This window comes from Tachyglossus aculeatus, chromosome 2, assembly GCF_015852505.1.
Source record: "Tachyglossus aculeatus isolate mTacAcu1 chromosome 2, mTacAcu1.pri, whole genome shotgun sequence".
Classification (NCBI taxonomy): Eukaryota; Metazoa; Chordata; class Mammalia; order Monotremata; family Tachyglossidae; genus Tachyglossus; species Tachyglossus aculeatus.
In genome coordinates, this window is record NC_052067.1 from 9,029,341 (window position 1) to 9,046,927 (window position 17,587).

General features: G+C 43.1%; 1 protein-coding gene and 1 non-coding gene across 2 annotated transcripts; one reads left to right on the forward strand and one right to left on the reverse strand.

Annotated features, from left to right (window-relative positions):
• Nucleotides 1-8,200: 8,200 nt before the first annotated feature.
• Nucleotides 8,201-8,339, forward strand: LOC119924473. The gene has a single exon (XR_005449185.1). It is a non-coding gene; the product is annotated as a small nucleolar RNA SNORA7 (small nucleolar RNA).
• Nucleotides 8,340-12,529: 4,190 nt separating this feature from the next.
• SOSTDC1 (sclerostin domain containing 1) lies at nucleotides 12,530-17,312 on the reverse strand. The gene is made up of 2 exons (XM_038771932.1): nucleotides 17,057-17,312; nucleotides 12,530-14,117 (listed from the first exon to the last, which is right to left on the reverse strand). Exons 1-2 carry the CDS (start codon nucleotides 17,259-17,261, stop codon nucleotides 13,702-13,704), a joined length of 621 nt encoding a protein of 206 aa, XP_038627860.1. The 5' UTR covers nucleotides 17,262-17,312; the 3' UTR covers nucleotides 12,530-13,701.
• Between the last annotated feature and the right edge of the window lie 275 nt (nucleotides 17,313-17,587).

Consider the following 17,587-nt stretch of genomic DNA (forward strand, 5'->3'; position numbering starts at 1 on the left):
GGGGCAGGATTTTCCTTTGCTATTCACTTTCTGTGCATAGGCAAAGCCCAAAACGTGGAAGAAAGGGAGCCAGTGTGCATTTCCCAGAACGCTTTCTGGTCCCCAACCTCCACCCATGCTTTTGGTGTACTCTTAGGTGTACACTCAGCCTGCTCATGCCCTGCAATTACCAGCATCCCAGTACATATGCCTAGAACTAATGGACAACCCCTACTTCTAGTAGATTTTCTTGTGACCTGCTTTAAGAAGTGTCGGAGGTGCAGTTCTTCCAACTTCTAAAGCATCTGACTCCGGAGATTCACTCAGTTACCTTCGATAAATCTGCCACTTTCCAGAAGAAGAGCCCTGGGTTATGTCGACGTGACCCCATCAGAGTGTTCTGTTTACAGCCAGAATAGTTACTTGGACCCAAGGGTAAAATCAAATAAACCCACACAACTGTGAAACAGCTCTGGCTTCGGAGTCTAGAGAGAGGAGCCAACAACTAAAGCTTCATTATCGCTTCTCCCGCTAATTAATTTGTGAACAGAAAAATCCATTTTTCCCCCTAATTACAAACAGGAAAAACAATGCAGAAATGAGCTTCAAACATGCTGCTGATGGAGATCAGGCTGAGGGAACCTCCAAGAGATCCAATGCTGATTGATTAGAAAAAAGATGAATTCCTTGGCTCAGCTCTGCTAAATTTTTTGGCTTGGTCTATTTATGTCTGCATCTTGCCCACTGGCGAGTGATGTTATTTGTGTAACTCTCCATGACCTAATCTGCTGTTTCAAATGGATTTCTTCTCCAGTTTCCGGGCTAAATACTCAGCCGCCAAAAACTCTGGAAATTCAAGTAGCTCTTGGTCGTTCAGGGGTGAATTCCTCAAGCGGAGATTATTCAGGCCTTTTTCTTCAGCTTCTTGTCCCTCTTGCTAGCCATTTATCAAAATTCCCATTAGTGGGAAAGAGAGAGGAAATGAAATTCAAATAGGGCCATTTTGTTATTGTCTGGTCAACTACGGTAGAAAGGTAGTTGAGGGGGCCTGGTGAAGACATGAACTCTGCAGAATCACAGTCTAGTTTTTTGGGGTGGTTTTTTTGGTGGGGAAGGGTGTTTCTTTTGGCTTTATTCTCGGGTTCTGTATTTCCAGAGACTAGGGGTTTTGGGACTGAATATCTATATTGTTCTGTTTCCTGCTAGACTATAAGTTTCTTGATGACAGAGATCATGTTTATTAATTCTATTAGAATTTACAATAATAATAATAACAATAATGGCATTTGTTAAGCACTTACTATGTCCAGAGCACTTTTCTAAGCGCTGGGGGGGGGATACAAGATGATGAGGTTGTCCCACGTGGGGCTCACAGTCTTCATCCCCATTTTACAGATGAGGTAACTGAGGCTCAGAGATGAATAATAAATAATAATGATGGCATTTGTTAAGTGTTTACTATGTGCAAAGCACTGTTCTAAGCGCTGGGGGTGGTTAAAGGTGATCAGGTTGTCCCACGTGGGTCTCACAGTCTTCAGCCCCATTTTACAGATGAGATAACTGAGGCCCAGAGAAGTTAAGTGACTTGCCCAAAGTCACACAGCTGACAAGTGGCGGAGATAGGATTAGAACCCATGACCTCTGGATCCCAAGCCCGGGCTCTTTCCACTGAGCCACGCTGTTTCTCTAGTATGGTGCTCTGAAAAGCTATCAACGAGATTACAGAAATAAATTATAAGAGGAAGCAATAGAGTATAAAGGTGTGTATTTAAGTGCTGCAGGGACAGTGGTGGGTGTGTGAATGTGTGGGGAGGGGATTGGGGGTAGTGCTCAAGCACATAGGTGATGCATAAGTGCTCTGCCACTTGTCTGCCATGTGACTCTGGGCAAGTCACTTAACTTCTCTGTGCCTCATGGCCTAGTGGATGAGAAGATGAAAAGCAGTGTGGCCTAGTGGATAGAGCACGGGCCTGGGGATAAGAAGGACCTAGGTTCTAATCCCTGCTCTGCCACATATCTGCTGTGTGACCTTGTGGAGCTCACTTCACTTCCCTGTGCCTCAGTCACCTCATCTGTAAAATGGAGATTAAGACTGTGAGTCACATGTGGCACAGGGACTGTGTCCGACCTGATTTGCTCATCTCCATTCTAGTGTTTATACAGTGCCTGGCAGATCATAAGCACTTAACAAATGCCATGGTTATTAGTATTATAATTATTATTACCACCCCGGAATTTAGAACAGTGTCTGGCTCATAGTAAGCACGTAACAAATAGCATAAAAATATGCTGAATCAGTCAATAGATCAACTGTATTTATTGAGTGCTTAATGGGTGCAGAGCATTGTACTAAGTGCTCGGGAGAGTATAACGTAACAATCTAACAGGCACATTCCCTGCCCACAGTGAGCTTACAACCTAGAGTGGCAGGAGAGGAGGAAATGGGGTGGGGAGCTGAGTGATTAATCAGGCAAAGTCTCTTTGCAGAGATGAGATTTCGGAAGGACCTAGAAGATGAGGAGAGCTGTGGTTTGCTGGGAGGGGATTTCAGGCAGAAGGGAGGAGGTGAGCGAGAGGTCTGTGGTGAGAGGGACAAGAGCAAGGTAATAATAATAATAATAATAATAATTAGGCTATCTGTTAAGCACTTACTATGTGCCAGGCACAGTACTAAGCACTGGGATAGATACAAGCAAATCGGGTTGGACACAGTCCATGGCTCAGTGGAAAGAGCATGGGCTTTGGAGTCAGAGGTCATGGGTTCAAATCCCTGCTCCGCCACTTGTCAGCTATGTGACTTCGGGCAAGTCACTTCACTTCTCTGTGCCTCAGTGACCTCATCAGTAAAATGGGGATTAAGAATGTGAGCCCCCTGTGGCTCACCTTGGATCACCTTGTAATCTCCCCAGCGCTTAGAACAGTGCATAGTAAGTGCTTAATAAATGCCACTATTATTATTATTTGAGGCTCAAAGTCTTGAGCCCCATTTTACAGATGAGATAACTGAAGCCCAGAGAAGTGAAGTGACTTGCCCAAGATCACACAGCAGACAAGTGGAGGAGCCAGGATTAGAACCCATGACCTTCTGACTCTCAAGCCCATGCTCCATCCACTAAGCCATGCTGCTTCTCTTACAGTGAATAAGTTGGCTTGAGACGAGCAGACTGAGCTGGGGTGTAGTGAGAGAGGAGAGAGGATAAGTAGGGAGGAGAGCATTGACTGAATGCATGAAAGCCCATGGTCAGGAGTTTCTGCTTGATGCAGGAGTTTCTACTTAGACAAATAACTGAAGGTTTTTGAGGATTGCAAAGATGTGGGCAAAATGCTGTTTTAGACGGCGGTAGCAGAGTGAAGTGTGGACTGGAGAGGGGAGAAACTGAAGAAGGGGAGATCAGCAAGGAATCAGATACATGGGAAGGGAGAAAGTGCTGTCTTTCATCAGTGACAATGAAGGTGACCAGATATCCCTGTGGCCTGGTTGATACCGTCCAGGCCTGGGCATCAGAAGGACCTGGGTTCTAATCCTGGTCCTGCCACTTATTGCTCTTTCACCTTGGGTAAGTCATTTCACTTCTCTGGGCCTCAGTTACCTCATCTGTAAAATGGGGATTAAGACCGTGAACCTCATGCGGGACATGGACTGTGTCCAACCTGCTTATCTTCTGTCTACCCCAGCACTTAGTGCAGTGTCTGGCACGTAGTAAGCGCTTAACAAATACCATTAAAAAAATGGACACCTTCCAAACAACAGCAGCTGATAGGCCAGTCTGAGTCCGTAAACTTGTTGTGGGTGGGGAATGTTTCTGTTTATTGCTATATTGTACTCTCCCAAGTGCTTAGCACAGTGCTCTGCACAGACTGTGAGCCCATCTTCTAGACTGTGAGCCCGTTGTCTTCTAGACTGTGAGCCCATTGTTGGGTAGGGACCATCTCTATATGTTCCGGACTTGACTTCCCAAGTGCTTATGACTGTGCTCTGCATACAGTAAGCACTCAATAAATACAATTGAATGAATGAATGAATGAACAATAAGAGCTCAATAAATACAATTCAGCACTTAGTGCTTTGCACATAGTAAGCGCTTAATAAATGCCATTATTATTACAATTGATTGAATGAATGAATGACCTGTAGCATCCAGGGTTAGCTCTCCTTGAGGAGAGATTTAAGGAAGACAGTGAGAACAGAAAACAGATTTGAATAGCAGTAGGAGTTGAAAATGGCCAACACATCAGTGTGACCCTATACATGCTGAGGGGTTATAGAATGTCATTTACATTCAGTCACACCCACACACATGGATGGGATTTCACTGGCAGAAGCTCAGCTTTCTTGAATCCCAAGGGAAACTGAGTGATAATAGCGATACTCCAGAAAGGACCAATTACTTTTTGACACACACATTTCTTCTCCAAATCCTTCAAAGGAATCTAGGAAAAGGAGTTACTTTCCCAGTCCATTCCCAGTAAATGCACATGAAACTCAATTAAGTAGGCAGTCTTTGAAATTGACAAATGACTTTTTGTTTCACTTCCCCAATTAAAGGTATTAGTACAATTGATGCTGTTGCAATAACTGGAGTGATCTGCAAAACATGATTAAAACTTTCCATTCGTAGAGAACAGAAGACTTTGTCCCATGGTTGAACCCTTTGCTCGAGCCCCATTTCAGTTATTTGTTCCAATCTGTCCGAAACTCTCATTTCAATCTTTTTTAAAAATTCCACTTCAAAATTTTGGAAGGCTATCTTTATAAAATACATTTGAATTTCAGTTTTGGATGTTAAGTCACTGAATTAAGGGGAAATTCTATCTAAGGTTTCTTAAAGGATCTGAACTACATGAATATTAAAATTTGAATTCTAAAATGAAATCACATCTGCATCAGTAAAGATAAAATCCTGAAGAGGGTGTTTTCCTGAAACAGTGGGAGAAGCTTAATGAATTATTCATCCATGGAAAATAAATTATTCCTAATTTATTTAATAGAATCATGGGGATAAAAAAATCAGATCTACACCATATTGAACATGTGAGACCATATCCTAGCTCTAAAGATCTTCAAAGAAAAGATTCCACCAGTCATAATCTTCATTCGTCAGTCAATCAGTAGTAATAACAATAATGATGGTATTTGTTAAGCGCTTGCTATGTGCAAAGCACAGTTCTAAGCGCTGGGGAGGTTACAAGGTGATCAGGTTGTCCCACCTGGGGCTCACAGTTTTAATCCCCATTTTACAGATGAGGGAACTGAGGCACAGAGAAGTTAAGTGACTTGCCCAAAGTCACACAGCTGACAGTTGGTGTAGTCAGGATTTGAACCCATGACCTCTGACTCCAAAGCCCATGCTCTTTCCACTGAGCCATGCTGCTTCTCGTACTGCTGCTTCTAGTACTCCACTGTACTCTCCCAAATGCTTAATACAGTGCACTGCATAGAGTAAACACTAAATACTGTTTCTTGGTTGGTTGACTGATTAGTATTTATTGGGCAGCTACTATGTGCAAATGGATATACTAAAGACTTTGGGAAAGTACAATAGAATTAGTAGATATGTTCCGACCCTCAAGGAATTTACAGTCTAATCAATCAAACACTTACTGTGTACAAAGCACTGTACTAAGCACTTGGGAGAGTACAATATAACAGAAACATTCTCTGCCCACAGTAAGTAGCAGAGGAGATAGACATTACAGATCAATGCACACAAAATATATAATAATAATAATGGCATTATTAAGCGCTTACTATGTGCAAAGCACTGTTCTAAGCGCTGGGGAGGTTACAAGGTGATCAGGTTGTCCCACAGGGGGCTCACAGTCTTAATCTCCATTTTACAGATGAGGGAACTGAGGCACAGAGAAGTGAAGTGATTTGCCCAAAGTCACCCAGCTGACGATTGGCGGAGCCGGGATTTGAACCCATGAACTCTGACTCCAAAGCCCGGGCTCTTTCCACTGAGCCACGCTGCCTCCTGTGTATGAACATAAATGAATGACTAAATAAATAACAATACATTACTCATAGTCCAGAATTTCTTTTTTTAGCATCATTTTGTAGAGGATCCATGTGGCCCAGTGGAAAGATTAGCCTGGGCCTAGGAGTCAGATGACCTGGGTTCTAATCCTGACTTAGAGAAGCAGCATGGCTCAGTGGAAAGGGCACGGGCTTTAGAGTCAGAGGTCGTGGGTTCAAATCCCGGATCCGCCACTTGTCGGCTTTGGGCAAGTCACTTAACTTCTCTGGGCCTCAGTTCCCTCTCTGTAAAATGGGGATGAAGACTGTGAGCCCCACGTGGGACAACCTGATTACCTTGTATCTACCCCAGCGCTTAGAACAGTGCTTTGCACAAAGTAAGCGCTTAACAAATACCAACATTATTATTATTATTACTCTGCCAGTTGCCTCCTATGTGATCTCAGGCAACTCATTAAACTTATTCGAACCTCATTTTCCTTATCTTTAAAATGAAGATTCAATGTCTGTTTTCCCTCCGGTTTAGATTGTGAGTCCCATGTGAGACAGGGACAGTGTCAGATCTGATTAACTTGTATCTACCCCAGTGCTTAGAACAGTGCTTGGTACATAAGAAGTGCTTAACAAATGTAATAATTATAATAGCGGCCTAGTGGAAAGAGCCCAGTCCTGAGAGTTAGAAGGACCTGGGTTCTAATCCCCACTCTGCTACTTGTTTGCTGTGTGACCTTGGACAAATCACTTAACTTTTCTGGGTCTCAGTTACCTCACCTGTAAAATGGGGATTAAGACGGTGAGCTCCATGTGGGACATGGACTGTGTCCAATCTGATTAACTTGTATCTACCACAGAGCACGGAGAAGCAGCGTGGCTCAGTGGAAAGAGCCTGGGCTTTGGAGTCAGAGGTCATGGGTTCAAATCCCCGCTCCACCACTTATCAGCTGTGTGACTTTAGGCAAGTCACTTCACTTCTCTGGGCCTCAGTTACCTCATCTGTAAAATGGGGCTGAAGACTGTGAGCCCCCCGTGGGACAACCTGATCACCTTGTTAACCTCCCCAGCGCTTAGAACAGTGCTTTGCACATAGTAAGCGCTTAATAAATGCTATTATTATTATTATTATTACTATTATTATCATCATTATTATTATTATTATCATTATTAGATTGCCCGGCACAAAGTAAGCACTTAACAAATACCATAAAAATAAAAACTCTCCTCCAAACATTTTTAAAGTTCTCTAAAATGGCAAGGCTCAGAAATGAGCACAAATGGTGTGACAGGATTAAGCGATCAATCAGCGGTATTTATTGAGCACTTATTCGGTGCAGAGCACTGTACTTGGGAGGGCACAATATAGTAGATTGACATGAGCCCTGCCTTCAAGATCTTACAAACTTAGTGGAGGAGACAGATATTAAATTAAATTACGGACAGAGGCAGCAACCAAATATAGGAGTATGTACATTAAATGCTCTGGAGAAGCAGCATGGCCTAGTGGATAGTGGATAGAGTGCCTGTGTTCTAATCCTGGCTCTGCCCCTTGCCTGCTGTGTGACCTTGGGTAAGTCACTTCACTTCTCTGTGCCTCTGTTACCTCATTGGCAAAGTGGGGATTATGAATGTGAGTCCCATGTAGGACGTGGATTGTGTCCAATGTCGTATCTACCCCAGTGCTTAGTTCAGTGCTTGGTACATAGTAAGCGTTTAAGAAATACTATAAAAGAAAAAAAGAGCGAGCTACTTTCTACAGCAGGGAGAAGTAGCCCACAGGGCTGGCTTCAATAGTAAATGAGGTAAGAGTGGCTTTGGGGCGGTTCCCACTCCCCAGTGTTCCGGATTTGGCAGCCGACCTACCCTATCTTCCCAGGACACAGCTGGTGACCACGACCAGAACAAATAGTACGGTGCAAGCGCTTAGTACAGTGCTCTGCACATAGTAAGCGCTCAATAAATACGATTGATGATGATGATATGGCCCCATATATTTCAAATCAGCCAGTGCAATTTGCATTCACAGATACGTCTTTGTAAATTTGCAGGTCTAGGATGTAAAATGCTAAGTCCAAGCCTAAAGGAAACCATCACATAACCACTTGGGTATTCACATTCCCTTCTAAGACTTGTGTACATACCTTTATATTCTCCTACTTCCTCTTCTCTGTAATTTATTTTAGCCTCTGTCACCCCCACTAGACCTTTGAGAGCTGGAACTTAGTCTGTTAACTCTATTGTACTCTCCCAAGCCTCTCAGTGTCGCACCTGGAGAATTTCCAGTCCTCTACCTGTCTCGACTATGGGAGGGAGAGTCAAGCAGAGACCTACCCATTCCATTCCTAGCTTGGCCGATGGCTAGCGAGTGGAAGGCAAATCTGCTACAAGTCAAAACTCCCCCATGCTGGTCAGCAGTGGCATGGTAGGGTGTAGAGAGCGGAGACTCAAGTTTACTGTGTGGAAGGAGGCAATGTTAAAGCAATTCTGGATTTTTACCAAGAAAACTCTCTGGATCCACTACCAGAACAATTGCAGACGGAGGGCAGGGCGCTCTGGGTGAGATGGGTCCTTGGAGGCGGTATGGGTCAGAAATGACTTGACGGCATAACACAAGACAAGACTCTCCCAAGAGCTTTGTAGTGTTCTGCACATAATAGTTACTCCGTAAATAATATTGTATGTAGGATACACATTTACATTTTAGTAAAAATAGAAAGCACAAATCTGTCATTTTGCTTCTTGAGAATATCGAGGATCATTGCACTCTCTCTAGCACTACGGGAAGGGTAGATGAAATCGTGTGGCCCAATAAAATTTTAATGCAACAGTTTTAACGAATGAGCTCAGGATGCAGCATCCCATAAAATCAATATAAAAATATTTTGATGATGATACTATGCCCATCTGTTCTCTAAATTCACCCCCTCTAAGCTTATATCCTCTCACTTCCTAAAATGCACTTGCTCCCTTTCTCTCTTCTCTGCTATTTTGAGCCTCTCACTCTCTGACTGAGGAGCAGCATGGCCTAATAGCCTGAAAACAAGTCAGAGGACCTGGGTTCGAATTCCAGTTCTGTCACTTGCCTGCTGTGTGATCTTGGGCAAGTCACATAACTTCTCTGGCCCTCAATTTCCTCATCTGCGAAGTGGGGATTCAGTATCTGTTCTCCCTCCTACTTAGATCACAAGCTGCATGGGGGACAGGGACAGGAGCCAATCTAATTATCTATATCTACTCCAGGGCTTAGTTCAGTGCTTGGCACATAATAAGCACTTAACAAACACGAATACTATTGTGATTCTGATGATGATTCCTTATCTTCTCCCTTCAAGCATTGTCAAGTCTTGCCTACATGAAAAAGACCCTCTCTCAACCCCATCGCTCCCTTCAGCTATTATACTATACCCCTTCTCCCAGTTCTGTCCAAACTCCTGGATCAGGTAATATTTATCCAATGCCCATTTGTTTATATTTATTTAGTTAGTTATGTATGCATTTATATTACTGTCTGCCTCCCCCTCTAGACTGTAAGCTCCTTGTGGGCAGGGAATGTGTTCACCAACTCTGTTTCTCTGTACTTTCCCAAGTGCTAGTATAGTGCTCTGCGCACAGTAAGTGTTCAATAAATATGATTGATTGATTGACTGTCTACATGTCTTCTTAACCAAGGGTATTTCTGAACCAGTACAATACAGTACAGAGAAGCAGTACAGAGAACCAATACAGAGAAGTACAGTACAGTACAGTACAGCAAAACCAGTACAGAGAAGCAGCGTGGCTCAGTGGAAAGAGCCCGGGCTTTGGAGTCAGAGGTCACGGGTTCATATCCCGGCTCCGCCAATTGTCAGCTGTGTGACTGTGGGCAAGTCACTTAACTTCTCTGTACCTCAGTTACCTCATCTGTAAAATGGGGATTAAGACTGTGAGCCCCTCGTGGGACAACCTGATCACCTTGTATCCCCCTAGTGCTTAGAACAGTACTTTGCACATAGTAAGCGCTTAACAAATACCATTATTATTATTATTGTTACAATAAGGTTTTTGGACTCCTTCCACTCCACCAAGGATGCACCTTTCATTCACTGAGCACTTACTATGTACAGAGCACTGTACTAAATGCTTGGAAGAGTACCATACAAAAATAAACAGAAACATTCCCCGCCCACACCTTCTAAGGTCACCAGTGACTTAAAACATCAATAAATAAAACTGCTATGACACTGATCCAAGCACTTCTTCCCACCACTCCTTCATTCAATTCATCCAGTAGTATTTATTAAGTGTTTACTGTGTGCAGAGCACTGCACTAAGTGCTTAGGAGAGTACAATACAACAATAAACAGACATGTTCCCTGCCCACAATGAGCTTACAGTCTAGAGGGAGGGAGACGGACATTAATATAAATAAATAAATTACAGATATGCACATAAGTGCTGTGGGGGGAGGGAGAGGGGATGAACAAAGGGAAAAAGTCAAGGCGGTGCAAAAAGAAGTATGAGAAGAGGAATCGAGGGCTTCGTCAGGGAAGGTCTCTTGGAGGAGATGTGTCTTCAGTAAGACTTTGAAGGGAGAGAGAATAATTGTCTGTCGAATTTGAGGAGGGAAGGCATTCCAGGCCAGTGGCAGGATGTTGGCGAGGGGTCAGTGGCGAGATAGATAAGATGGAGGCACAGTGAGAAGGTTAGCGTGAGAGAAGCGAAGTGTGTGGGCTGGATTGTAGTGTGAGAGAAATGAGGTGAGGTAGGAGGGGACAAGGTGATGGAGTGCTTTAAAGCCAGTGGTGAGTAGTTTTTGTGTGATGTGGAGGTGGATGGGCAACCACTGGAGTTTCTTGAGTAGGGGGAAACATGTCCTGAGTATTTTTTGCGGAAAAATAATCTGGGCAGCAGAGTGAAGTTTGGACTGGAGTGGAAGGTCAGCAAGGAGGGTGATGCAATAATCCAGGCGGGATAGAATGAATGATTGTATTAACGTGGTAGTGATTTCGATGGAGAGGAAAGGGTAGATTTTAGCAATATTGCGACGGTGGGACCAACAGGATTCAGTGTTGGACCCTTTGACTATTGCATTTGCCTCCTTGATGACCACCCAGCCTCCTGTCTTTCCCCATTCCAGTCCATACTTCACTCTACTGCATGGATCATTTTTCAACAAAAACGTTTACTCCATGTCTCCCCACTCCTCAAGAACCTCCAATGGCTGCTCATCTACCTCCGCATCAGACAGAAACACCTTACCATCAGCTTTAAAGCACTCAATGGACTCGTCCCCTCCTACCTCACCTCACTGATTTCCTTCTACAGCCTAATCCACACACTCTACTCATGTAGTGCCACCTTAATCACTGCACCCCCATCTAGTCTATCTTGCCGCCTACCCCTTTCCCATTTCCTGCCCTTAGCCTGGAACTCTCTCCCCCTCCACATACACCAGACCACCATTCACTCCATTTTCAAAGCATTTTTAGGGTCACATCTCCTCCAAAAGGCCTCCCCCAATTAAGCCCTCTTTTCCCTGTCTCATTTCCTTCTGCATCATCAATGCACTTGGATCTGAGACCTTTGGACATTTGATATAATAATAATAATGGCATTTATTAAGCACTTACTATGTGCAAAGCACTGTTCTAAGTGCTGGGGTAGATACAAGGTAATCAGGTTGTCCCACATGGGGCTCACAGTCTTAATCCCCATTTTACAGGTGAGGTAACTGAGGCACAGAGAAGTGAAGTGGCTTGCCCAAAGTCACACAGCTGACAACTGGCGGAGCTGGGATTTAAACCCATGACCTCTGACTCCAAAGCCCGCACTCTTTCCACTGAGCCACGCTGCTTCTCAGCGTGGGATATCCACCCCAGCCACAATCTCACAGCACAAATATGTATATTAGATATATATTTATATCTATAAATGTCTTTATATCTATATACACCTTTAGATTATATATTATAAATTACTTATTTATATTAATGTCTCTCTCCCCCTCTAGACTTTAAGCTTGTAATGGGCAGGGAATGTGTCCACTAATTCTGTTGTATTGTGCTCTCCCAAGTGCTTAGTACAGAGTTCTGCATATAGTAAGCGCTCAGTAAATATGGTTGATTGATTTGACTAACGATGCACAAACTTTGCCTTGATGTTAGTCTTTTTTTAGGCATGCTTCATGAGAAAATGTTGGATTTGTAAAGATCAAAATGCTATAGGCAGCCAAAATGATCCCAAATTACCTGGTATTTTCATAGATTTTGATGTAAGATAGTCAGAACCACCAAACAACCCCCCCCACTATTCTGTGGATGGGTAAAAAGCTAAGTCTCAAACTTTAATAGAATTTTAAATTCCCAGATGGTAGGGGATTAATTAAGATGGGTTTATGTTTCGGGACTGTGAATGTGAATCTGGACCCTTCAAACACATTCAACTCTAGACCTGCAAACTTTCTCCAAGCCCCAAGTACTATGAAAGGTTGCTCACTTTTGATTATAGAAATTGCTGCCAAAACTTTAATAGAACTCACTGAAAACCAAGTAAGCTTCCTGGTTTGCAAGATTAAGCGGGATAATTCATGCAAACTCATGCATTTTCTTACATGTTGGAACCAAGAACAATAACTTGCTGTGCACTGTTTATTTTTGTTAAAAGAAACTGATGAAGTCAAAGGCCTTCAGACATACCTTTGGGTGGCACAGATTAAACAAACAAAAAAAAGAGTATAGTGAAGCTTTTACAAAGCATTTTTTAAAAAGCTTTCTCACTGATAAAAATATCCAAGCTGTTGATAAAGTTCACGATGAAAAAAAGTATATATATATATATAACAAGAAGACTAAAACATTTATTTTACATATCTACAGAATGCATATTCAATTTCAGATCAACGATAAATCATAGGAAAATATTTAGTTACATGAAAAGATACAAAAAAAAGAACATTTAGAAAAAACACATGTAAAAGCTCATTAAATAATTACACTGACAAATAAATAGTTAATTCAGATTTACTTTTCAGCTGCTGCCATGCATCTCGGGAATACTGGGATGTGCACATGAGAACCGTCATGCAAGAAAACATTCTTTCGTACTAAGAAACCGTTCCATGTATGTGGGCTTTGTTTTGGAAAGGCGTTGAAAGTTCGATAAACGGAAAAGAAGCTATTGGCCTTGGAACAGTTCATTCAATCGATCACTAGTATTTATTGAATGCTTATTGTGTGCAGACCACTGTACTAAGCGCTTGGGAGTGTACAATACAACCAAATTGGCAGTCATGCTCCCCACCCTCAAGGAGCTTACAGTCTCGTGGCGGGAGTCTAGTCTCCTGTCGAGCTTTAGTCTAGTCTAGTTACAGTCTGGTCTGTTCCCATAAAGATTCACAGAAGAGCACCTTTCTGAAAATCAACCTTCAGTGAAAATTCATGGCAACGACTATCGCCCTTCTGGTTTGTTCCGTCTGAGTTGTCGGGAAGGAGGAATTAGTCTTCCCAGACTTGCGTGGGTCCCTAACTGTGTGTTGTGGGTGTGGTTTAAAGGCAGATAGCACGTGTGGGTATCCCCATCTTGAAAATCTGAAAGGGCAAACAAAATTCCTCAAGAAAGCCCAGATAGATATGAGGACCCCCTCAAGTTTGGTCAGAGCAATAAGCGTATATTTTCAAATGAGAAAACCGCAACGGACGACTTAGTCTTTAGAGCAGTCAAACCCGGTTAAAAGCGGACGGTTATTAATCAGTTCGCCTCTGACAGTCTGGTTTCTAACTGATGCTGTGCTTGCTGGATTTGCTGGCTCTTTTCCTCTCTTTGTGGTGCTGGCCGGGCTTGGCCGGCGAAACCCCCTCGAAGTTGTGGCTGGACTCGTTGTGCTGCCGGGTATATCTTTTGCATCTGCAGGCCGTGACCACGGTGATCTTGTAGGTGCGCGTGCTTCCGTCTTGGCACTGGAGCTGGATCCGCTGGGTGCGAGTCTTGTCGTTGACGCACCTCCACTCCTGGGAGCTCCTCCTGCTCCAGTACTTGGTCCCGTAGCCCGCGCCGATCCAGTTGGGGAGGACGGGCAGGGGCAGACACTCCCCGGCGCACACCAGCTCCTTCAAAGGGTTAATGCTAGTACACTGACCGTCTGAAATGTACTTGGTGGATCGCAGCTCCCGGCAGCCCACTTGCACCCGATCTGGGAAAGCGAGAGAGCGGGAAATGGTCAAAGGAAAAGCCGGGAGGAAACGCTGACCCCATAGAACTCCTTCTTTTGTTTTACCACAGTGGGGTCGCGAAGGTATTTCCTGAGAGCCTGTAACCTCCATTCATTCATTCATTCAATCGTATTTATTGAGCGCTTACTGTGTGCAGAGCACTGTACTAAGCGCTTGGGAAGTACAAGTCGGCAACATATGGAGACGGTCCCTACCCAACAACGGGCTCACAGTCTAGAAGGGGGAGATAGACAACGAAACAGAACATTTAGACAGGTGTCAAAACCATCAGAATAAATAGAATTATAGCTATATGTGCATCAGAACCGGGGAGCCAGGTTCGAATCCCAGCTCCACAACCTGTCAGCTGTGTGACCTTGGGCAAGTCACTTCACTTCTCTGAGCCTCAGTTCCCTCATCTGTAAAATGGGGATTAAGACTGGGAGCCCCACGTGGGACAACCTGATCACCTTGTATCCCCCCAGCGCTTAGAACAGAGGGCTGGTGATTTTCACAGGAGGAAAATTCACTTGTGGGGAGATGATACATCTTATCTAGGACTGATACCATGACGGGTGGCTTAACAATTTATCCCTTTACCATGAAAAGAAAGGTTATTCATCTGTTTCCCCTTATTCTGAAGTGTCCTGCAGGAGCACCCTTTAAGACACTTCCATTTTCCCATAGACATCATATACAGGCGATGAATGCAAGTACTTTTTGTCAAATCGCATGCTTTAAGGAATCTGGTTTGGCAATCTGAAAATCCTTCAATATTCTGCATGACTTCATATCATTATTATTATTAATAATTGTATTTATTGAGTGCTCACTGTGGGCAAAGCACTGTACTAAGTGCTTGGGACAACATGTGATCTATGATTTTGTTCCTCCATTCAATGTTTAAATTAGACATCAGGGCTCATACAAACACACACACACACACACACACACACACACACACACGCACACACTGGTTTCCATTGTGAATCAATATCAATTTTGAAATTCCCCTTTGGCAAGTAAGAACATTTTTTAAAACATGACAAAAATGCAAAATGGAATTCAGTTGACAGAGAGAGAATCAAAAAGACTAAAACCATGAAACCTAAGCAATGGTTGCCATAACAACAATGCTAGGTTCCCAAATGGACTTTACGGCAGAAAAAATGTACAAACTTGTAGATGGAACGTGATTGTTTGGACATTGATTCTGGTCCTAAAGAACCTTTAGCCCAGTGGGGTTCCATTTTTTTTATTTTAATGTGATATGTGTGTTAGATAATTGGCTGTTCCTTTCGTATGTGCCTTAGGGAGTTGAGGTAAAAAAACAAACTCTGGAATTATTTGAAATTACTCTAAGCGTTACTTTGGTATCTAAACTTAAGGAGTTGCTTTTTATACCCAGAAAAAGAAACTATATCTCTTTTACGTAGAAACAAGTAATCAAGGAGGATATTGAAGCAATAATTTAAAAGGATAAAGAACTTCGAAAGGAAACCCACCTTTAAGTTCCTGCTTAAAATGGCCAAAGCCAGCCAACTTGGATAAGACTGATTTACCTGCATTTCTCTTCTCCACCATCACTACTTTCAAGGTAGAAGCTAGAGCCTTGAGGGGAAATAAGATCAGGGTGAAGTCACTCCTCTCCAGATTATTATCTAGGGGTGGACTACCTTCCTGGACTGTTTGATTTGTCTTAATGATTCCAAGTCGGGCTTACCTACCTGCAGCTGTCTGAGGAATGTGCCTGAAAGCAGCTGATTGTGATTTGAAAATGCCTTTCCTTTTGTTATTGTGTACATATAAGCTCCGCATTTTTGCAGTGACAGTTCACTGACAATGAATACCCCCTGTATTACGCGGTAATCTTATAATAATCAGATATTTCCTGTGCACTTAAAACCACCCATATTCAGGAAAGTCGACACGCCTTATTTTTTGTTAAAAGACGTTACAGTCACTTTTGCCTCCACTTTCCAGGAGCAAAGCTACCTTACTTTCTGACTGGGGTGGAGGAGGTGGAATTTTGAGCCGCGTTAACTTCCTCTGTGCTACACTGTCCTGCCTCCTTAAAAGCAAAATGTAACAAGCTAATTCTTTTCAAAGAAAGGTACTGACTTTCAGGAGAAATCACATAGTTCTGAAGTTGAAGAACCTTATTAATTTCCTTAGTGAGTGGCCACATCAAACCTATGGGCAGAGACCAGCAAATTTAGCAAGAAACAAAAGTTCCCTTTTAATCCGAAAGGTCTGAATTTGTTTCTCCAGTCCTCAATTTGGGAACTCTAATGAATCAAGAGGGATGAGTTAAAATGTCAATAAAATGTGTCATTTTCACATTTTCTTCATTTTTTTTTCCAAATTTCTCTCATTCACCTATGAAAGCCTCTGAGGAATCAGATCCTTGCTATTATACGGTTGAGACATCTATTAGGGAACTCCCAGGTGCTGGGACTAATCATTTAGCCAAAACAGAGGTCATTTTTGCAGTTTGTCACTTCTTCTTCCTGTGCATTTCCCAAGGCTTATTAAAAGAATCATTTTGCCCCCAGACTGCATAGCTCATGCAAAGTAGAAAAAAGTAAATGAAAATGGTGTGGAACAAAATTGGGAAAAAAAAAATCCTGATTTCCATGAATTTAAGATAAAAAGCCCGTTTTCTCATCTGGGAAATATTGGTTTTTTGTAAATGCAATAAAATTATAGCCCATGTCAGTTATATACAATCACCACTCGATAGCCCACTGTGCAATTACCTAAGCAAATTATGCTGATCTACAACTATGTTCGCTTAGTCCAAGCTATTCTTTCTCCCCCAAATCGGACCCCCCTAAAAAGGAAAAGGTGGTCTAGGTTAGTTAGCAAGAAAACAGTCCCAAGGAACATAGGGCTCGCCTTACAGAATCAACACACTTACTGTTCCGATCTAATCCGGAGTTACTGAAATGTCTGCCTCCATTTCTGGCTTGATTCAGTGTGCTGTTGCTGCTCGGATTCGCTGGAGCAGGTTTAACCACATGAGAATATAGAATTTCTGTGGCATCGTTCTTAAAAGCCAAGCAGCTTTTCATCAGGAAGCAGGCGAGGAGGAAGAGATAGAAGTGGATGACAGGAAGGATCATTGTGAGTTCAGGATCCAACTGAACGAAGAGCTGGTTAGATCCCGCTCCTCTGCTCCTTCGCTGCAACTGGGAAATTTCTCCCGAAGCTTTCCTTTATATATTCGCGGAGGTTTGGCGTTCATTCAGGTGTAAAGTTGTGGGGAGCTTCAGAATGAAAACACACAGAGGGGGTGGGCTCCCTGCGTGACCCTGCACAGGAATTTTACCAATAGAAAAGGAGTCTGCAATAAAGGAGGGGCTTGCTCTACTACATCAACTGAAATTTCAGAGTCGGACTCTGTCGGAGGTCCTGGGAGCTGAAGCAGGCCGCCACAGGACAATTGGAG

What these genes read in the sequence shown, in the direction of transcription:
- SOSTDC1 (XM_038771932.1), bottom strand. Translation starts at nt 17,261, where the DNA reads ATGATCCTTCCTGTCATCCACTTCTATCTCTTCCTCCTCGCCTGCTTC. An exon ending in CTCCGGATTAGATCGGAACA is followed by an intron (nt 14,118 to 17,056) that starts GTAAGTGTGTTG and finishes TCGCTTTCCCAG; the next exon opens with ATCGGGTGCAAGTGGGCTGC.